This window comes from Palaemon carinicauda, unplaced genomic scaffold (assembly GCF_036898095.1).
Source record: "Palaemon carinicauda isolate YSFRI2023 unplaced genomic scaffold, ASM3689809v2 scaffold82, whole genome shotgun sequence".
NCBI lineage: Eukaryota > Metazoa > Arthropoda > Malacostraca > Decapoda > Palaemonidae > Palaemon > Palaemon carinicauda.
Window position 1 is genome coordinate 310223 of NW_027172116.1, and position 22427 is coordinate 332649.

Here is a 22427-nt window from a genome sequence, read left to right on the forward strand (position 1 = left end):
AACCCAAGAGCTCCAACAGGGAAAAATAGCCCAGTGAGGAAGGGAAATAAGGAATTGAATAAACTATATCAGAAGTAATGAACAATTGAAATATATTTTAAGAACAGTAACAACATTAGAATAGATCTCTCGATATATAAACTATAAAACTTAAAAAAAAAGAGGAAGAGAAATAAGATAAAATACAGTAGTGTGCCTTTGTGTACCCTCAAGCAAATAATCTTAGCTTGTTAATCCGTCATCATCTCTTCCTTCTCTGCTTCTTTTACAATCTCTAGAAACCCATTCTGTTATTAACCCTTTTACCCCCAAAGGACGTACTGGTACGTTTCACAAAAGCCATCCCTTTACCCCCATGGACGTACCGGTACGTCCTTGCAAAAAAATGCTATAGAAATTATTTTTTTCATATTTATGATAATTTTTTGAGAAAATTCAGATATTTTCCAAGAGAATGAGACCAACCTGACCTCTCTATGACAAAAATTAAGGCAGTTAGAGCAATTTAAAAGAAATATACACCAAAATGTGCTGGGAAAAAAGTAACCCCTTGGGGGTTAAGGGTTGGAAATTTCCAAAAAGCCTGGGGGTAAAAGGGTTATCCACAAGAAATTGATAAATCTCATTCAATCCTTTAGGACCTTTTGAGGTCACAGTAGTAAAAAGAGTTGTAAGGAGCTTATCAGACGCTGACCATTATTACTCTTTGGAGATTGAAATTAGATAAAATTTCTTAGTCCTAATGCTTATCGTAACAACAGAGATATCTCCAAGGGTTGTGTGAATAGAAGTCTAGATATGGTTATTCCAAAATGATCGCCTAACAATGTGTTACTACTTTTAGATTCAAAAGAAGTTATTTTTCATTCAACCCTTTTACCCCCAAAGGACGTACTGGTACGTTTCACAAAACTCATCCCTTTACCCCCATGGACGTAACGGTACGTCCTTGCAAAAAACTGCTATTTACATTTTTTTTTTGTATATTTTTGATAATTTTTTGAGAAACTTCTGGCATTTTCTAAGAGCATGAGACCAACCTGACCTCTCTATGATGAAAATTAGGGCTGTTAGAGCAATTTAAAAAAATATACTGCAAAATGTGCTTGAAAAAAAATAACCCCTGGGGGTTACGGGTTGGAAAGTTCCAAATAGCCTGGGGGTAAAAGGGTTAAGTATACAGTAACAAATAAAATCATATGTTGGAAATCTTTGAACTTTGGCTCTGCGATGCCAGAAGCGAATTCACCTCCGCCCTTTGTTTTCCAGCGACGAAGACGACGACTGCGACGACATGGAGGCCAGTTATTCCCAGTTGCAGAAGGAGGAGCGAATATCTGCCAAGATCGGCCTGCAGGAGGATCTGGAGGATATGAGGAGGGAAGAGGAAGAGAAGAAATTGAAGAGGTTGAAACTGAAGGGCAAAGGAAGGAGATGAAAGGATTTGTAGAGATTTTTGTAAATAATATAATAGATGATAGTGTTGTCTTTGCTGGTCTTTATATATTGTTTTATTGTTTTGATTTTTAAATTTCTATTCACACACTAGATATATATAGAAATATATTATTATATTTAAATATGCAAACATACACGCACATACACCGTCACATATATACCTGAAGGAACCTTTTTATATTTTTGTTAAGTATTAAAAAAAAAAGATTGAAAAAGTAAGCCTACGCATTCCTGGCTTCCAAGTTACACAATTGTGCCTGTTAGTATATAAGCCAAGAGTTTGTTTTTCTGTGTGAATGTTTGTATGTGTTCAGGCATATATACACTTCTATATCTAAATATGATAAAAACTACTTTGTTACATATAAACACAAACATGCACGCAATTATAGGAAATCCTAGTACAGTACAGTACTTTGTAAAGTAAATATTAAATTTTTATCAACCCCCAGTTCGAATTACTTTTGCCTTTAAGCTCGCATGAGGTTTTGCTTATTACTTTGTCCCGATACGAAAACAAACTTTTTGGCATTCAAAATAGGTGATAATTCTGCAAAAAATGGAACAGCCCTTGGATTTTTAACATAGTTATAGTAGTTAACCTAACCGAGTTGAGTCACTTTCAACTCGGGCAGATTTGTTAAAGGATGTGTTGCTGCTACTGTACATTTGCCACCCTTGCTGTTGATGCATTGGTAGAAAGGTGGAAGACTGACATTCAGGACTCCATGATCTACCATGCAGTATCTAGTATCCTTCAAGGTCCCCAGCTAAGCCATTGTGGTCTCGATGGCAGCCTTACCATGCGGCTTAGTTTTAAGGAAGGCTCTGGCTTACTCAAAACCCCATCAGCTTCTTCCTACCATAAGTTTTCAGACTTCTGTGTTTCCTCGTGCAGGCTCATTCTTGGTCGTTTTGTAGGCAATCCCCAATCCTGCTGGCTAGTACAGGGATGTTTTGTGTGTCCTTTGATGGGAACAGCATGGGACAGAGCCCTGTGGACTCGATCTAACTCCCTTATCCTTCCACCTGAATTGGTTCCATACCTACCATCTATGATCAATCTTTTGACCTGTAGGGAGTGGGTACAATATAATTCGGATGTAAGTCGTGTAGAATTGCTTCCTGGGCTTCTAAGTTGACTTTTGCTTATGGAGAAGTTGTGGGGATGGGAAACTACACTGCTGGACTGGTATCTTTGTCAGACTGCATTCGAAATGGAAACAGTAAGTTCTATACTTTTCTGTGAGAGATGGAAACTTAATACTCTCGGTGAACTGAAGTACATATGTTGCATCTCAAATTTTCTCCGCTTTCTCTCTCAGGTGTTCGTGAGAGTTCACCCAAGTGCCAGCCTTAAACTGTGCGGGATAAGTCTGTTGAGGTATCACTACAATTTGGTACTTTCCCACTTGTTAAGGGTAGAAGAGGGTAGCTCTTGTAGGAGAAAGCCTAACCTGTTATCATTGTTGGGGCTTAAGGGGAGGATGGTTGCTTAGGGGTGATGTCCTCCTATGTTTCATTGGTGTTAGACATTAAAATTAAGGCCTTAGGGATCATGCAAATTGACGGTGACCCAAATGACAGAAAGATAAATCGAAGTAAAACTTAGGAGTAAACCAATGGAATGCCAGAAATAGTCACAAAAAATATTGCAATACTTTAGTGAGGAAGAATATCTTGGGCAATGTAGTCTACAGGGACACAGTTTAATTGGTATATGTGACAATATAAAGTGTTATTGTGGAATTAAACATAAAGATACACTTAAAACCTGCTTCATTAACAAAATTCCTGTCTTATGGAAAATAATAAATTCTACAAACTGCAATCGGTTCTTTATTGAGCAATGGAGCACTCTCAAAGATTTATTTACTTGCCGAATTAAGAGCTCTATATGTAAATCAAATTCAAGCAAAGCCTGAAGCTACTATTTCTTTAATTGGTGACAAATATAATGACTCCACATAAGCATTGACAGTTTGATAAAACTGGCATGGATTTACAATTATCTCACAATAACACGCTTCCATTCGTGGCTTTCAAACAGATTTGGCTTTGGGTTGAAGCACTGTTCCGCAGCTTGCCGCCAAGCCGAAATATTACGGTGATGTCCTCGCACCGGATCTGTGTGGAGCCGGTGACACAATTCGCAAATGCTGCCCCTCAACTTTGCTGTCCAAAACTGCCGCCAAAGGTGATACCTGTTGGAGACAAATGAGGACCCAAATAATCTCTTTAGTTATGAGGGAGGAATTTCATTAACCCTTTTACCTCCAGGCTCTTTGGAAATTTCCAACCCTTAACCCCCAAGGGGTTATTTTTTTCCCAGCACATTTTGCAGTATATTCTTTTTAAATTGCTCTAACAGCCTTAATTTTTGTCATAGAGAGGTCAGGTTGGTCTCATTCTCTTGGAAAATGCTCGATTTTTTTTCAAAAAATTATCAAAAGTATGAAAACAAAAATTTATAGCATTTTTTTTTGCAAGGATGTACCGGTACGTCCATGGGGGTAAAGGGATGGGTTTTGTGAAATGTACCAGTACGTCCTTTGGGGGTAAAAGGGTTAATATGTATCATGATTTTAAGGCATTTACTTTTACGATGAGCAATGACATCGTGGGGCAATGCACTTATGTTAACGTTTTGTAACATGAATAACAAAGGATTAAGGAAAGAAAGACTGAGAATGGCATTAAAAAACTGTCATCATATCCTCGAACGGATAAAAAGAAAGAGGACTACTGTTTAGAAAAGATCAAAGAAAACACGAATAGCAAAAGACACAGTAGTGCGTAGAGGATGCGGGTCGGGTACAAAATTCACAAGCTATATCAGTCACTCATAAAGGTTTGCGAGCGATTGTGACACAGTTCCGGTAGGCCCTGCTGCTTCCTCCGGTGCCTTAGATGACCGCGGAGGTGGCAGCAGTAGGGGACTCAGCAGTATGAAGCTTCATCTGTGGTGGAAATGTGGGAGGTTGGGCTGTGGCACCCTAGCAGTACCAGCTGAACTCGGCTGAGTCCCTGGTTAGGCTGGAGGAACGTAGAGAGTAGAGGTCCCCTTTTTTTTGTTTCGTTTCTTGTTGATGTCGGCTACCCCCCAAAATTAGGGGAAGTGCCTTTGGTATATGTATGTATGTATAAAGGTTTGCAAACAAAGCATTCAAGAACTGAGAAATTTTGTGCATTTTCTAGGTGGGTTTTTTCCAGCAGTGAATTGGAACAATGCAAATTTTGAGTAATGAAACTGGAAGCTCTCAGATATGCTAAGCTGATGAGAAGAATGTAGCTACATAAGTACCTCTCTATGAAATAAGCCGAGAAATAGAAAGAATAATTTTGCAGGCCGCATTATTCATGTCAAAAGTTTATACAAGTTGAAGCTATAACTACAATTACATCCGAAATATATACTCATTATTCAGGGTTCTAGAAGTTTCATGGATGATTTAGTTTTCTCAATCTTTCTGCTACATATAATTAGGTTCAGCAGAATTCCAATATTATTATTAGTTGGAAAAGCAGGATGCTATAAGCCCAAGGGCTCCAATTTGGAAATAGTCATGTGAGGAAAAAGGGAAATTAATAAACTACGAGAAGCAATGAATATAATATATCTTGAGACCAATTAACAACAGTAAAACACGTCACACAAACTATGAAGAGACTCGTGTTAGCCTGATTAACATAAAAACATTCGCTGCTTGTTTTAACTTCTAAAGTTCCACAGACTTACCTGCCTGATTAGGAAGATCATTCTAGAATCTGATTACTGCTGGAATAAAACTAACAGAATGGTGTGTAACTACTGAGTCTTATGATGGAAAAGGCATAACATCCCCAGTTGTCAAGTATACATACATACATATACCAAAGGCACTTCCCCCAATTTTGGGGGGTAGCCGACATCAACAAGAAACAAAACAAAAAAGGGGACCTCTACTCTCTACGTTCCTCAAGTATATATTTGCATAATTGCTAAAATTTTATTTTGACATTTTGTAAATTCCTTTGAAAATCACTTTAAACAGTTTTAAAGTAAAGAAAAATATACTTTTTATTAGATCAAGCTAAAGAACACACAAATGCTAAACTGTTTTTAAAACATTGAATGGGTGTTTAATTTTTATTTTGACATTTTTTAAATTCCGTTGAAAATCACTTTAAACAGTTTTAAAGTAAAGAAAAATATACTTTTTATTAGATCAAGCTAAAGGAGAACACACAAATGCTAAACTGTTTTTAAAACACTGAATGGATGTTGGGAGAAAATTTTTCACGGCATAGGAAATACAAAAGTACCTCAGTCATGTTACTTGGTTCCAAGGCTTATGACACCAATGATTTTGTAATATCCTCTACTTCAGTTTGCTCTCGTATCCATGTTCCTCGTTTTCCGTCTATATTATTCATATCATTATTCTTTCCATTATCTTTTGAGTTGTAACTACCTTGTATTCTGAATCTTTGGTAAGGATCCAAGTTTCTGCTGCATGAATTAAATCCTTGTAAACCCTTATAAAGAACCCCATATTGTTCCTAAGGAAATTATTTATTAGTTCAACTGTTCTATAGTCTTTTTAATAGATTTATATTTGAATTTTAACCCTTTTACCCCCAGGCTATTTGGAAATTTCCAACCCTTAACCCCCCAGGGGGTTATTTTTTTCACAGCACATTTTGCAGTATATTTTTTTTCAAATTGCTCTAACAGCCTTAATTTTTGTCATAGAGAGGTCAGGTTGGTCTCATTCTCTTGGAAAATGCCCGAATTTTCTCAAAAAATTATAAAAAATATGAAGAAAAAAAAATTTTTATAGCATTTTTTTGCAAGGACGTATCGGTACATCCATGGGGGTAAAGGGATGGCTTTTGTGAAACGTACCAGTACGTCCTTTGGGGGTAAAAGGGTTAAGGAATTTGATGAAAAAAATAATATATACAGTTGTATTCTTAATTACAGCGATACTGTTCAGTTTTTAGTCGATTGTCCTGTTTTTAATCTTAAGAGGAGGACACATTTACTCCAAGACAAACCTTTAAGAGATATACTGGATGAAAATTATAATACCCTGAACTTGAAGAAATTTATACAGAGCATTGGTTTAATTAATTTTATTAATCCTTTTAATTCCTTTTTATTTTGCATTTAGATGTTATTGTATGAAAGTCTTGCTTGAGGGTACACTCGGGCACACTGTTCTATCTAGTTTCTCTTCCTCTTGTTTTGTTAAAGTTTTTATAGTTTTTATAGGAAATATTTATTTTGATGTTGCTACTATTTTTAAAATATTTTATTTTTCCTTATTTCCTTTCCTCACTGGGCTATTTTCCCTGTTGGGGCCCCTGGGCTTATAGCATCCTGCTTTTCCAACTAGGGTTGTAGCTCAGCATTTAATAATAATAATAATAATAATTAGTTTTATAAGTTAAAATGATACCAAATGTGAGAGTATGGGTAGGGTTGATTAATTTGCATTATACACTGCTGAATGGCCTTTGATGTCCCAGTGCTGGGCTTAAGGCCTTAATGTACTGTATAGTGGTGCTGTACTTGACCCTTTTACCCCCAAAGGACGTACTGGTACGTTTCACAAAACTCATCCCTTTACCCCCATGGACGTACCGGTACGTCCTTGCAAAAAAATGCTATAAAAAAACTTTTTTTCATATTTTTGATAATTTTTTGAGAAAATTCAGGCATTTTCCAAGAGAATGAGACCAACCTGACCTCTCTATGACAAAAATTAAGGCTGTTAGAGCAATTTAAAAAATATAGACTGCAAAATGTGCTGGGGAAAAAATAACCCCTTGGGGGTTAAGGGTTGGAAATTTCCAAAGAGCCTGGGGGTAAAAGGGTTGAGAGATATACTGGATGAAAATTATAATACCCTGAACTTGAAGAAATTTATACAGAGCATTGGTTTAATTAATTTTATTAATCCTTTTAATTCCTTTTTATTTTGCATTTAGATGTTATTGTATGAAAGTCGTGGGATTAGGATTAGTTTTATAAGTTAAAATGATACCAAATGTGAGAGTACGGGTAGGGTTGATTAATTTGCATTATACACTGCTGAATGGCCTTTGATGTCCCAGTGCTGGGCTTAAGGCCTTAATGTACTGCATAGTGGTGCTGTACTTAACCCTTTTACCCCCAGGCTATTTGGAAATTTCCAACCCTTAACCCCCAGGGGGTTATTTTTTTCCCAACACATTTTGCAGTATGTTTCTTTTAAATTGCTCTAATAGCCTTGATTTTTGTCATAGAGAGGTCAGGTTGGTCTCATTCTCTTGGAAAATGCCTGAATTTTCTCAAAAAAGTATCAAAAATATGAAAAAAAAAAATTTATAGCATTTTTTTGCAAGAATGTACCGGTACGTCCATGGGGGTAAAGGGATGGCTTTTGTGAAATGTACCAGTATGTCCTTTGGGGGTAAAAGGGTTAACAAAACCCGACAAACTCGATAACCACTTAACACACAGCAACTTTACTCATGACTGAAAGTATAAAATATCAATAGAAGTAAATAAAATACATTATTACCTTCCATAAGCTGCAGGATTCTTCATCAGGTGCTTTACAAGCTCTGCTAATTCTCTTGGGTGGTACAATCGAGCATTAATGTACGACCCAGGTGGTAGGAAATGTTCGTACCCTTCACCTGTTGGATAGAGATATTACGTTATTTGAGATGTTCTGCTTGAGGGTACACTTGAGCATACTATTCTATCGTATTTCTCTTCCTCTTGTTATTTTGATGGTTTTATAGTTTACATATGGTAGAATTATTTTAATGTTATTATTTTTAAACCTCTCCTGCAGTATATTTTCTTATTTCCCTTCCGCATTGAGCTGTTTTCCTTGTTGGAGCCCTTGGGCTTATAGCGTCCTGGTTTTCCAACAAGGATTGTAGCATAGCAAGTAATAGAAATAATACAGTAATATTCTTATTTCCCTTCCGCATTGAGCTGTTTTCCTTGTTGGAGCCCTTGGGCTTATAGCGTCCTGGTTTTCCAACATGGATTGCAACGTAGCAAGTAATAATAATACAGTTAATAATGATAATTTTGTACAACATCTGAACTATGTACACTACTGCACTTAGAAAACTGATATACTTCTCAAGAACTGTGAATGACAATCTTAAAATCCCATCAATTTTAAGTATTGTAAGTGTGCGAGTAATTCAACCTTGGTATAACTTAGTCGAAATATATGTTAAGGACCTTCGCTGATGATTAAAATGCTTTTTAACCCTTTTACCCCCAAAGGACGTACTGGTACGTTTCACAAAAGCCATCCCTTTACCCCCATGGACGTATCGGTACGTCCTTGAAAAAATGCTATAAAATTTTTTTTTTTCATATTTTTGATAATTTTTTGAGAAAATTCAGGCATTTTCCAAGAGAATGAGACCAACCTGACCTCTCTATGACAAAAATTAAGGCTGTTAGAGCAATTTAAAAAAAATATACTGCAAAATGTGCTGGGAAAAAAATAATCCCTTGGGGGTTAAGGGTTGGAAATTTCCAAATAGCCTGGGGGTAAAAGGGTTAACTATTAGCAGACCCCCTGATACAATAACATTTTTCAGTAAGAACTTGCAATTTAAATACGACAATAACAAAAGCAGCCGTTTCTAGTCCACTGCATGACAAAGGCCTCAGGGTTTCGGCCAGTTTTCATCACCATGCTGGCCTGCGGATTGGTGATGGTGGGAGGCTTTAGTCTGATCTCTCACAGCAAACCAACCTAGTATTGGTGACCCTGACAAGTACAGTTTTGCTTATCATGGCAATACACAAACCCTTTCACCACATTGGGGTATCCCCACTCAGAAAGGATATTTAAAATATGTCTATTAATGAATAATCTTATTAGACAATATTGAAACAAAAGATTAAAAGAAAGGAGATCATATTACACATACCTCCCCATACTATAGGGACCAGCCCATGCACAAGTGGATTGTAAGGTTTCTCCGATATGTAATGATTACAAAGGCTGTTTTCGAAAGCCAGGGAAAAAAGATATTTTTTCCTTAGCCTTTGGACCCAACACTTCTCGTTAAAGGCTTGGTATTTGGCCCCACATCGGTATTTTCCGCATTCGCCGTACTTGTCGACCCTGATGTACTTGTGGAGTTCGAAAACGTATTCCTCTCTCCTGGAGAACGTATCGCAGTTACTCGACATCCAGACGATCGGTCGACGATGCCGCACGATTTCGTTCCAATCTTTACCCGTCGTTTCCTCGGGACTTGAGGTCTTGTTTGCCGCTTGCAGGTACCGCTGAAGGGTCTCGTTGTGGTACACGAGTAGGTTTGCACGCATGGGCCTGTGGTATAAGGTATAAGGCTACCGCACATTGGTATTTTTGGGAATGAAGATAAGAGCAGAATATTTGAACAAGTATAGTTGTCCTCTTCCTTTCAGTTATCTCAGGAAAAGTTTAAACTATGCCAGTAAACAACAAATATCAATAAACACTGAACATCTGATTATATCACTACATACAGCAAGTCCCCTCAATAAAAATGAGATGCATTCTTAAGTTGAACAGTTTTGAAGATCAACATATTTAGCCTACACATGTTGTATGAAGAATTCCTGCAGCTATATGTACAGAAAATTTTGTAAAGTTAATCAGCATAATATTCTGCCCTTTATAAAAATCTTTAAATTAATTTCACACAGGTTCATATCTTTAAAAGTCATATACTTGATGGTTTATATCGTTAAAATGACCGGTAATCAAATTGCAGATTCTTAAATTTATAAGTCCTAAAATTGAAGGTTCTTATCTTTAAAAAGTCCTCAAATTGATTGTTTTAAAGTCTCCAACTTTAAGATTCTTATCCCTGAAAAGTCCTAAACTTCAAGGCTCTTATCCAAAGGCTCTTATCCAAGGGACAGGAAGGGAGACAGGCCCCTCTTTGTAATACCTGTCAAGTGACAATGGATGTTAAACATATTTTAGTCGATTGTCCTGTTTTTAATCTTCAGAGGAGGACACATTTACTCTAGGACAAACCTTTAAGAGATATACTGGGGGAAAACTGTAATACCCTGAACTTGAGAAAATTTATACAAGTATTGGGTTATATTAGGAGCTATAATTGATTTTATTAATTTATTTATTTATTTTACCCTGTTAATCCCTATTTATTTCACATCTAGATTTTATTGTATTAAAGTGTTACAATTCGTATTAAAGGTTAAAATGATACTAAATGGTGTGAGTGTACAGATTTGATTGAATGATTTTCGTTATATAGCGCTGAATGGCCTTTGATGCCCCAGTGCTTGGCTTAATGCCTAAATCCTATATTCAATTCAATTCAATTATCCAAGGGACATCTAAGCACAAGTGAATGATGATCTTACATAAATCTGATATTTTTAGGTAAGAAATACCCATGCATGGCCATTATATCAGATGAAATGTGATAGCTCATTGTCCAGTTGAACTGATGGCTGCCGATTGCCTCTGTATTTCTCGAGCCGTTGACTCCCCTGGCGCTCACGGGGGACTCGACGTCGACCCACACCCAGCGCTGGTCCGGCAGACGCGTTGGGAGATCGTCGGCCGACATCCTTTATGGAAGGGAAACAGAACGATAATGTCAATATAGGAGGAAGTGTGGCAATGCTGCAAGTGAAGCCATTTTTACGAAACGATCGTGTGGCGAGTTTGAAAGCGTTATACAGTGGAGGGTTTATTGTTATATATAGCCCAGGGCTGGGGTGGGGGAGGCCATTCAGTCTATTTCAGTGTCGTGTACAGTATGGCAAAACATCTTTTATTACATAATTGGGATTGGAGAAATCAGGAAGAGAATTTAATGGATATTTTTTACGTTTTGAATGCTTTCAAAAGATGAAACCACAGTTTTGGCAAAACTACAGTACAATATAGGTTAAACTAATGTATATATATACAGCTATGATTTATTTAATATAAAAGCAATCTATACATAAGGATGCATTGTCTCCATGAAGGAAAATGAGTTTTTGAAATGAAAGAACCAGTGAATTCAAAGCCAAAGTTGATGGGTTATGTAAAGAGATAATAAAAGCTGGTTTAATAAATAAAACTCAGGTTTTTGGAACAAATGGAAGCTCAAAACATAAAGTAACAGATATTCGACAGATACTTATCAGAAATAAATGGTAAAATTACGGATACTGTATTTAGGATTAAGTTTTTGGGATGATAGGGAAGGCAAATGAAAGATAAAATGTATAAATATAGGTTATTGACAAATTGTCTTTTTGGAGTAAATCCTATATTGTGAATGGTGGAAGAAAACATTCTGTACCAGTGATCATGACTACTGTAGTAATGAGGGTCTTGTAAATTATTATTATTATTATTATTATTATTATTATTATTATCTAAGCTGCAACCCTTGTTGGAAAAGCAGGATGCTATAAGCCCTGTAAGGACAGAGAGACAAGCGTCACCAAGATCAACTGATACTTTATTCGAATGTGCACGGAAGTATATTACAAGGTGCGGACGGAAAGGTAGGATGACGTTGGCGCCAAGTCAGATTGAAGTGCCCGCCAAAATATATGTGTTTTCTTACACTTACAAATATATGAATTATGGGTTAACAGAAACATGTTATGAAACGATACATATATCAAAATGTAGCTCTGGTATAGCGGAATATATATACATAGGAAACCACAGTGTGGCGAAGAGAGAATCTAAATAAATAAGTAGTTTGTCGATTTTCTGGACGACGAAGGGATCGGTGTCCTTACAGCCCTATAAGGGCTCCAACAAGGAAAATTGCCGAGGGAGGAGAGGAAATAAGGAAATAAACTACTAAAGAAGTAATGAACAATTATAAGTAAAATATTTTCAGAACAGTAACATCAAAATAGAACTTTCATATTCAGTATAAAATCTTTAAAAAAAGAGGAAGAGAAATAAGATACAGTTCCTGAGTGTAACCTCAAGCAAGAAGACTCTAACCCAAGACAGTGGAAGACCATGGTACAGAGGCTATGGCACTACCCAAGACGAGAGAACGATGGTTTGATTATGGAGTGTCCTTCTCCTAGAAGAGCTGCTTACCATTGACAAAGTCTCTTCCACCCTTACCAGGAGGAAAGTAGCCAGTGAAAAAGTACATTGCAATACCTAACCCTTTGGGTGAGGAAGAATTGTTTGGTAATCTCAGTGTTGTTAGGTACGGTATATAAAGACAGAGGAGACTGTAGAAACAATAGGCCAGACTATTTGGTGTTTGTGTAGGCAAAGAAAAAATAAGCCGTAACCTGAGAGAGGGCTCCAATGTACTATTTGGCCAAAGGACCCAATAACACACTAGTGGTAGTATCTGAATGAGTGGCATACTATCTAAGCTACGCCCTGATTGGAACAGCAGGATGCCATAAGCCCAAAGTCTCCAACAAGGAAAAATAACCCAATAAGGAAAGGAAATAAGGAAACAGACAGATTAGTTTGCATGAGTTGAAATAAGAAAATTAACAGACCCATCAGATTTGAAGAGCAAGGCGTGAGCTTCCATCAACCTGCTTCTGTCGTAGGTGAATTCGCACCGGTATTTTGGACAGCCCGCTTCATGGAACTCTTTCACGGTTCCAAACCTGAAATTGGAATGAATATATGGATATTATTTTAGCTATATTACAAGAATGGTCATCCACCATCTTGGCTTACAGGTCTCTTGTTTGAGGGTACACTCGGTTACACTATTGTTTCCCTATTTCCTTGCCTCACTGGGCTATTTTCCCCTATTGCAGTCCTTGGGTTTATAGCATCCTACCTTTCTAACAACGGTTGTAGCTTACCTAATAATAATAATAAAATTATGCTTAGATAATTTAAAATGCTCTATAGTTACTTACTTTACTTTACATTAAGGGATGCTTTTCTGATCCTATACAGCAGGGGAACCCCACCCTCTACAGGATCTCCTCAGTCATTTTATCATATTTGTTCGAAAGCAGTCACAAAAAAAAAAAAGGAAAATGGCTTTATTATATTTCAAGCACTTAAAGATTCTTTTGGTAGTGTTGGTAGTCCCTACTATCACAAATCAATATCGCACTATATGCCCTTTTACCCCCACCATAAGGTTAAATTTCGAGCACATTTTGCTATATATATTTTTTTTAAATTGCTCTAAAAAGCTTAATTTTTGTCCTAGAGAGGTCAGGTTGGTCTCATTCTTTTGGAAAATGCCTGAAGTTTCTCATGAAATTATCAAAAATATGTAAAAGTATGCAATTAACAGTGTTTTGCAAGAACGTACCGGTACGTCCTTTGGGGGTGAAAGGGCTAACATATCACTATTATCTATTAAAAAAAAAAAGGACTTACTCGCCTATGACTTTGGACCCATAATCAACTGGCTTTTTTTTTTTTTTTCAAAATTTATCGTATTACAAAACACAGTCAATGATCTGTAAGATCTATGCTTTAAAGATTCAGTAACTGCAGGTCTACAGGTTGGAGAAGGGTCTGATTCAAAGAGAGTAGCATCATCTGCATTTGTGACGTGCATTTTCAAGGTTAAACAAACTACGAACATACATTAAGTAGTGAATAAAAAAATAATTCACCAAGGAAACCAAAGATCATATTTTTTTTGCAATTATAGGTTGAAAATTCATTGGTTAAAAAAAAAAAAAAAAAAAAAAAAAACAGCCTAGATTTGAAAACAATGACCTTATAGATCAAAATTTATAAATTAATCTTAGTCTGTTTAATGTAAAGGAAAGACTAATAACTTGAACTTTTTCAAATGAATTCTTGCATGATAAATGCTGTAAAAGAAATTGCAAGAGTTGAGAAATTTTGAAATACTTGGGGGAAAGCAATTATAGTCAATTCTGTTTAGTGAGGCAGATTTACACCGACTCGCAGGGGTGCCCTTTTAGTTCAGAAAAGTTTCCTGATCGGTGATTGGTTGGACAAGATAATTCTAACCAATCAGCGATCAGGAAACTTTTCTGAGCTAAAAGGGCACCGCTGCGAGTCAGTGCAAATGTGCCTCATTAAAAAAAATTGAGTATAGTGTAAAGGAAAGCTCAATGTGTTAAGATGGTTCAGCCATGAGCAGGAAGTGGGAGTCTGGGAGATGGTAAGATAAGGAGGGTTCATTGTGTTGAGATGGTTTGGTCATGAACAGGGAATGGGAGATGGTAAGTAAGAAAAGTGTAAATTTCAGAAGTTTTAAAAAGAGAATGTATCTATGGACTGAGTGGTGCCATATGATGAGTTAGAAAAAATTAGACATGGTTGAAAATATGAAAAATGATGAATAGTTATTTAATTTTTATTGATGATAAAGTACTGATTGGTAGAGTTAGGAGAAGTTTTAAAAACTAGTGAAAGTAAGAAACTAAGAATGGAAATTATTCATTGGGATAAATTAATGGTTTAAAGACCATATTTGGTAGTAAGAAAATATGAATGAATATTTTTTTACCTCCATTCCCAAGACGTCTTTGGATTATACCAATTTGTCCAGTAGAGGATAATCTTTTTCTCCGTATTTGGAGGAGGAATCTTCAGATCTTCGCCTTCTCGAACGAAATCTATCAAGTGCTTGGAGTCTTTGAGGAGCTCATAATCCTTTTTATCATTCTTTACGTTGGTTATATTAATATATTGACTTGATCCTTCCACAACCTGGCTTTTCTCTTCATGTTGGCTATGAGCAATAGATTTATTAGGTATAAAAACGTAGTTATTCGGACGATGTTCGAGTAATGATGTTATTAGTAAGATAACAATGATAGTCCATGATATCACATATAACTTTCTCCTTGAGAAAAAATTTCTTGGGAGGAATTTCATCATATAAAATTGGCGAAACTCTATATTTTCTAGTTCATTCTTGTGTTTCTATAGTTTTTCTTACAGTTATTCGCTCTGTAATTTATTTATTTCTAAACAATATCACAACTTGTCTTTTTTTATATTTGATAACGTTGTTCAAATGTACACACAGACACACACACACTTCGTTCCTGGGTATATAAATCTTGAGTTTAAGTGTCAATGAAGAATGAATTTACCAAGTGTATATATCACAGGTCTGACCCAGGACGAGGCAATCAGAAGAGAACTCAAACTCATTAAAAAAAACGGTCTTATTATAATGTATAAATATTGATGAAACAGCTGAAGACACACTTGGGCTTAAATCATAGGCAAAACCTGGTTTTGTATCTATCATAAATGCATTTTCAATTGTAAATATAACTTACTTGTGATTTCCATATATTTCTATTATCTTTTTCGCCTATTTATATCGCATCATTTAATATTTTCCAGTTAGATTTAGTGTTTAAATTATCATTAATTCTAAAATTTCTAAATTTTTCTTCTTGTGTTACCGTTTTCTTTTATATCCTGACCAAGGTTTTAATGGGAGCCTCAAGTATTAATTTCTTCTGTAACACTGTAGAGTAATGTAGACAATTAATGTAATGAAATAGAGGGAAAATGTTCAATTGATGTAGATAATTAATTCTAAGAAGTCCATTCACTATATAAGGAATAAAAGAAAATAAAAGAAAGATTAAGAGGAGCCCCCCCCCAAAAAAAAAAAAACAAGGACAAAAAAAAAGAAAGGACAAAAATAGGAGTAAATGAGGTGCCGTTATAGGGATCAAAAGTTTAAATTCCTGAATACAAGTGTTACCGGTTGTGTCAAAAAGTGTGTTTTGATCATTATAATTTAGTGTATTATTAACGAAAATTTACGCCATGGATATATTTATAAGACCCTAAAACCATTGGAGATATATTTATCTATTAGGTAATTATTATATTATTATTTTTTATGTTTTTGGAGCCAATATTTGGTCCAATGTCTCTTTAGTAACTTTAGTTGCTTAAAGGTCTTTGCAACGTTCCTTCAGCCCTTGCAGCACCTCCTTGTTCGCTTTCTACTTATGTTGTCTAGTTTCTTAACCTGTCCTTCATACTGTAAACTGGTTTGATTTTTATTGCTGCGAATGGGAGATGAATGGCCTTCCTGGGCCCGGTGCTTGGTCTTCTAGTCAGGTAAAATGTCTAATTCGAAATGAAATCCATATTGTAAACAATTTAAAGGGCCCCTAGGTAGGGGTACAGGGCCCCTAGGCTAGGTTAGGTGGGTTTATTAGGTTCAGTAGTGCCCTGAAAATCACTGTGGCCTTAAGGGGGGGCCGGAGCCCCCCCAGTAGGGCTAGGTAGGGGTATAGGGGGAGGGGTGGTGGAAGGATAAGTATTCATTTATTGCAAATATCATTTGACGCCCCCCCCCCCACCCAAAACCCCTGTTCCCACCTGGTGTCCCCCATAATTGTTGGGATGAAGTAGGGTCTTTCTGCATTCTGGAACAACTTGTTGTTTTAACTCCAATTACATAGTAAATCTCTAAATCGGATGGTTTGCGGTCAAAATAAATGTTAAATTTGTTGGAACTACACTATTTCTGATGCAACAAATATATTTTTATTCCAGTTTCCCCATAATGGATGAAACTGTAAATTTACCCAAATTAATAAATATACTGTAAATATATTTCTGACATGAAGCATGAGTCTTTTTTTTTTTTTATACTACTGTACTTGAATATCATGGTGGTATTTTTTTTACAAGAGCACGCTCTCTTTTTACTCCCAAATTAGGCACTCCTGCAGCTCTCCTCTTCTTGTACAGTAATTGGGAGGTTCTTTAAATGCTGGGAGAGCAAAAAATTGCCAGATATGTTGAGCAAGGGGGGAGGGGTTATAAAAAAAAAAAAGCTCGGTTTCCTCACTTAACGACGTAGAACTGACTTCGTCAACATAGTCAACCAAACAGAATTTGTGATACCAGCATACATAAACAGAAGTTCGTGATGCCAGCGTACATTTGATATGTATTCTAAATAAATAATAAATAAAAAATTGAGTAATTACTCAAAAGTGTCAATAAAATATATTCACAAATAGTGACACTTTTGAGTAATCACTCAATTTTTAATTTAGTATATATTTTGAATATGCAGTACATCAAAGGTACGCTGGCATCACGAACTTCTGTTTGGTTGACTATGTTTACGATTTCATTTCCAGGTCGTTTAGTGAGGAAACCGAGCTACTTTATTTTTTTTATAATCCCTCCCCCCTTGCTCAACATATCTGGCAATTTTTTGCTTTCCCAGCATTTAAAGAACCTCCTAATTACTGTACAAGAAGAGGAGAGTTGCAGGACTGCCTAATTTGGGAGTAAAAAGAGAGCGTGCTCTTGTAAACAAATACCATCTTGGCTATACTGTGTACGAAATATGTATTTTTCAAATTTTTTATTAAGTTTTTATGCATTTCAGGTAATTTTTGTCTATGGAAACTAATTTCTGCTTTACCCCAGCTCCAATTTATAACAACCTTGCTAGTATCCAGTTGAAAAAAAAACAGCTTAAATTATTGTATTAAATTATCCAGAAATGGCTGATATGCATAAAACACATTATAACCAGTTGTGGAAAATACATAGTTCATGTATATCATGTATTGAAATGCTACATATGCATATGGGACACTAAATGTAGCGAGGATAAAGTAACCTAACCTGACTTAATCCAGTATTCTTGGACCATACCAGACCAAGGGAGGGGAGTCATGGAGTCATATGGAATCCTCTCCAAAAACATGACCTTGAGTGCCGTTGTTTCGACGGGTACGGCATCTAATTTCTGCCGTGGTTTAAAGGTTTAAAGGCCGCTCGTGAATGGCAGGGGCAAGGGACAGTAACATTCCCCTATCGAGCAGGACAATGCCCTAGAGATTGACCATATATACATATGATCAGCACCCAAGCCCCGTCTCCACCCAAACTAGAACCAAGGAGGGCCAGGTAATGGCTGCTGAGGACTTCACAGATAGACCTATAGGCTCCTCCAAACACCCCCTCCTTAGCTCACAATGATGGTGAGGTTGTAGCGATCAAAGGAACTGATGAGTTTGAGCGGGACTCGAAGCCCAGTCTGGCGATCACCAGTCAGGGACGTTTCCATATTGGCCACCACAGCGGCTATAATGCCTGCTTTGCGATACGCCCCATTTTTGTCCTGCATATGGATATTATGGAATTATGGATGAATTTATATTATTATTACTGTATTATTATTATTATTATTATTACTACTACTATCCAAGCTACAACCCTAGTTGGAAAAGCAAGATGCTATAAGCCCAGGGGTTCCAATAAGGAAAAATAGCCCAGTGAGGAAAGGAAATAAGGAAATAAATAAATGAAGAGAACAAATTAACAATAAATCATTCTAAAATAAGAAACAACGTCAAAACAGACATGTCATATAATAAACTATCAACAACATCAAAAACAAATATGTCATAAATAAACTATAAAAAGACTCATGTCCGCCTGGTCAATAAAAAAGCATTTGCTCCAACTTTGAACTTTTGAAGTTCTACTGATTCAACCACCCGATTAGGAAGATCATTCCACAACTTGGTCACAGCTGGAATAAAACTTCTAGAGTACTGCGTAGTATTGAGCCTCGTGATGGAGAAGGCCCGTTAATGCTTCCACCATCTGGTATCATTTACTAACAATATAAAATAAAAAAAAAGAATAACTAATGGTTTTGAACTTGGGCCTTTGGAAATTCTATTCTGGAGGTGTTTTTTGGGGTACACTTCTGTTTATCTTGTGTAAGTGTGATTTGCCAATGCAAGGTGACATGGAAAGTGACACAGAAATAGGATTAACATTATTTTATTCCCTATACTAGTGCAGCCATCCCCCTCATTTTGTGAAATCATTTTATGCCGAGTTTAGCGATCCTAGAAATGTGCTGAATTTCATTAAAAATAGTAAATAAAGAATACATATTTTCATAATTTTTCTTCCGATTTTCGGGCTGAAAATTTTTTTGAAAATTTCGGCCGATTTTCGGGCCGAAAATTTTTTTGAAAATTTTTTCGAAAATTTCGGCTGATTTTCTGGCCGAAAATTTTTCCGAAAATTTTTTTCGAAAATTTCGGACGATTTTCGGGCCGAAAATTTTTCTGATAATGTTTTCGAAAATTTTGGCCGATTTTCGGGCCGAAAACATTAAATTTATAATTTTGTAAATCAACAAATAAGAAAACCCATACAAATATGATAAAAACTACATTAAAACACATTGTAAAAATATTACAAAAAATAAAGAATAAAAGATGGTGAAAAATACCATTGGGTTGCATTTGCTGACATTATGATAAGCTGCATACTATGCAGTACTGTATATTGTCTGCGAGTCTTACGCAGGATCGTACACTACACGCTATTGGCTGACAGACGAGAGTTGGCCAATCAGGGCATGGTAAGCTATATCCTAACCGGAGATTAGCCTACGAACCACAGCATCACCCAAGAAGTGCCTACAGTTATCTTTGATGTAAATATGATTGTCTTCTTCGTCATCTACTGCACAAGCTAATTCATTGTCATCGTCATCATTTAAGTTTTATTGGAGTGTGTATCTTAGGCAATTCTGTACTTCATACAGAATTAGTGAAAATTATATATTAACCCTTTTACCCCCAAAGGACGTACTGGTACGTTTCACAAAAGCCATCCCTTTACCCCCATGGACGTACCGGTACGTCCATGCAAAAAAAGGCTATAAAATTTTTTTTTTTCAAATTTTTCATATTTTGAGAAAATTCAGGCATTTTCCAAGAGAATTAGACCAACCTGACCTCTCTATGACAAAAATTAAGGCTTTTAGAGCAATTTAAAAATATTATACTGCAAAATGTGCTGGGAAAAAAATAACCCCCTGGGGGTTAAGGGTTGGAAATTTCCAAATAGCCTGGGGGTAAAAGGGTTAAAGTTTTAGAGAAATTATCTATGTCTTGTAGCTTTAAAATATGCTATGTAGTACTGTACGTATAAAATAGTGAACATGTATAGCACAGTGGACTCCAGTCTCGTACTCGTGAGCTACGCTAGGCTAGCCTAACGTCGTATGTACCATATTCAGCAGTGCACTCATACATAAAGCATAAATCGTGTTCATAGGAGTGTGGGAAAGGGTTAAAATGCTTCTAAATAGTAAAAAGTAGGTTTCTCCGCTTTTCGCGAAATTTTGTTTTTCGTTCTAACGAATAGAATATGTAACAGAAAATATACCCTAAGCACTTGAGAAAAGGTTATGCGTAATAAGCAACCATCATCTTTTGCAGCAACATAAAATTTGAATATCTTATTTGCCTCTTTAACCCTTTTACCCCTAGGCTATTTGGAAATTTCCAACCCTTAACCCCCAGGGAGTTATTTTTTTCCCAGCACATTTTGCAGTATATTTTTTTTTTAATTGCTCTAACAGCCTTAATTTTTGTCATAGAGAGGTCAGGTTGGTCTCATTCTCTTGGAAAATGCCTGAAGTTTCTCAAAAAATTATCAAAAAATATGAAAAAAATTCTTTATAGCATTTTTTTGCAAGGACGTACCAGTACATCCATGGGGGTAAAGGGATGGGTTTTGTGAAACGTACCAGTACATCCTTTGGGGGTAAAAGGGTTAAATTCCATATGAAAAAGCAGCTAAAATGAGCTGCACCTGTCCATTTCTTATAGAGAATTCATTATTGGCAAGAAATTGAACCATCATACATTAACTAGGGACATATCCTAACCTAACCTTCCTCTTCGTGCCAACACTTCCACAAACTTTTACCAGATACATAAGTTTCTCTTTACCATCCTCATTCAGCACAGTCTTAGAGATAAACGTTGAAATACTGTATTCTACATATCCGCGACAACTCCGTTTCCCGGTGTGACGGTCTGAACGATCCCCCGGTTTCAGAATTCTCCTTGACATTGTATAATGGTTCTTTTCCGCCATTAGCTCGCTTCGCTCGCATGAAAATAAAACATCAAGCTCATATGTACTGGCAAGCGGTAATGTTGAGCTGCGCACGCTAACATTACAGGAAAATAAAACATCAACCTCGTATGCACTGGCAAACGGTAATGTTCGCGCATGCGCAGATTATCAAGGAGAATTCTGAGACCGGGGGATCGTTCAGACCGTCACACCGGTCCAAAGGTTTATATCTTTGTCTCCTGTCCATTTTCTGATTTCTGGCATCGCTCCATCCATACAGATCTTGAAGAGCAATGCGTACGGGATACACCCCTGTCCCAGACATTCCAAAGCAGTAAGTGCCCAGCCCCGCAATCAGCTGGAGTGGTATTTGAGACCCGCAAATGCTCGATAGTTTCTTGCAGTGTCTGCAACCTCACCCTCCTTGTAAGCTAGGGATGGTATATTGAGGGAAGCCTATAGATTTATCTGCTGAATCATCAGCAGCCATTGCCTGGCTCTCCCTGGTCCTAGCTTGGATAGAGAGAGGGCTTGGGTGCTGATCATATATATATATGTATATGGCCAGTCACTGTCCCTTGCCTTTGCCATTCATGAGTAACCTTTAAACTTGTAAAAGAATCCCTTTTGTGTATGCAAATATTTCTCTTCCGATGCAGAGCTAATATATATTTTATCGTTTATGCTATTATTTCTGTTATTAAAATCAGCCAATGCTGTTATAACTACTACTTAGGACTGTTGCTACTAAATTTGGTTTTAGATGTATATGAATAGCTAAATTGATTAACAGTTTTGTTAACCGATTTATTAAAGAAATCTCCAGATTGTATTTGTATAAATCATACAGTAGTTATATCATGAAATCATGTTTAAGCTCTAAATTACTCAAGGATGTATTTAGCAAGTGATTAGCTTCCTTTTAGGTTAATTTATCATTGTTAAATATTCAATGACTTTTTAGTAATATTTGTTTTTTTTTTTTTCTTACAGGTGTCCTGCTTGAGAGAGGTAAGTTTGAGATTTAACTTATAGATTTTTTTTTCAACTTCAGATTTTCAATTTATTTCTGCAGAAATTACAAAATTAATTTGAGCT

The 22427-nt window shown here is 36.3% G+C and overlaps 2 protein-coding genes across 3 annotated transcripts in view; one reads left to right on the forward strand and one right to left on the reverse strand.

Moving 5' to 3' along the window:
- Nucleotides 1-1909, forward strand: part of LOC137637541 (protein SPT2 homolog) — a 35526-nt gene extending 33617 nt beyond the window's left edge. Inside the window, exon 6 of the mRNA XM_068369704.1 lies at nucleotides 1270-1909. Coding sequence (XP_068225805.1) covers nucleotides 1270-1438 — 169 coding nt within the window. The 3' untranslated portion in view covers nucleotides 1439-1909. The remainder of the gene's footprint in view (nucleotides 1-1269) is intronic.
- A 194-nt stretch (nucleotides 1910-2103) lies between these two features.
- Nucleotides 2104-15415, reverse strand: LOC137637538 (alpha-(1,3)-fucosyltransferase C-like). 2 transcript variants are annotated; one of them, XM_068369697.1, is made up of 6 exons: nucleotides 14938-15414; nucleotides 12977-13090; nucleotides 10853-11062; nucleotides 9397-9803; nucleotides 8010-8127; nucleotides 2104-3662 (listed from the first exon to the last, which is right to left on the reverse strand). In XM_068369697.1, the coding sequence occupies exons 1-6, from the start codon at nucleotides 15309-15311 to the stop codon at nucleotides 3467-3469; spliced, it is 1419 nt and encodes a 472-aa protein (XP_068225798.1). In that variant the 5' UTR covers nucleotides 15312-15414; the 3' UTR covers nucleotides 2104-3466. The 2 variants fall into 2 exon arrangements, with proteins under 2 accessions (XP_068225798.1, XP_068225799.1); XM_068369698.1 differs by lacking the exon at nucleotides 12977-13090 and having other exon boundaries at nucleotides 14938-15415.
- Between the last annotated feature and the right edge of the window lie 7012 nt (nucleotides 15416-22427).

Excerpts from the sequence above, each read along its gene's own strand:
- LOC137637538 (XM_068369697.1), bottom strand. The coding sequence starts at position 15,311 with ATGATGAAATTCCTCCCAAGAAATTTTTTCTCAAGGAGAAAGTTATAT. Across the intron at positions 11,063-12,976 it reads TTGCTCTTCAAATCTGATGG|GATGTCGGCCGACGATCTCC; the intron begins GTCTGTTAATTT and ends CCTTCCATAAAG. Across the intron at positions 3,663-8,009 it reads AATCCTGCAGCTTATGGAAG|GTATCACCTTTGGCGGCAGT; the intron begins GTAATAATGTAT and ends TGTCTCCAACAG.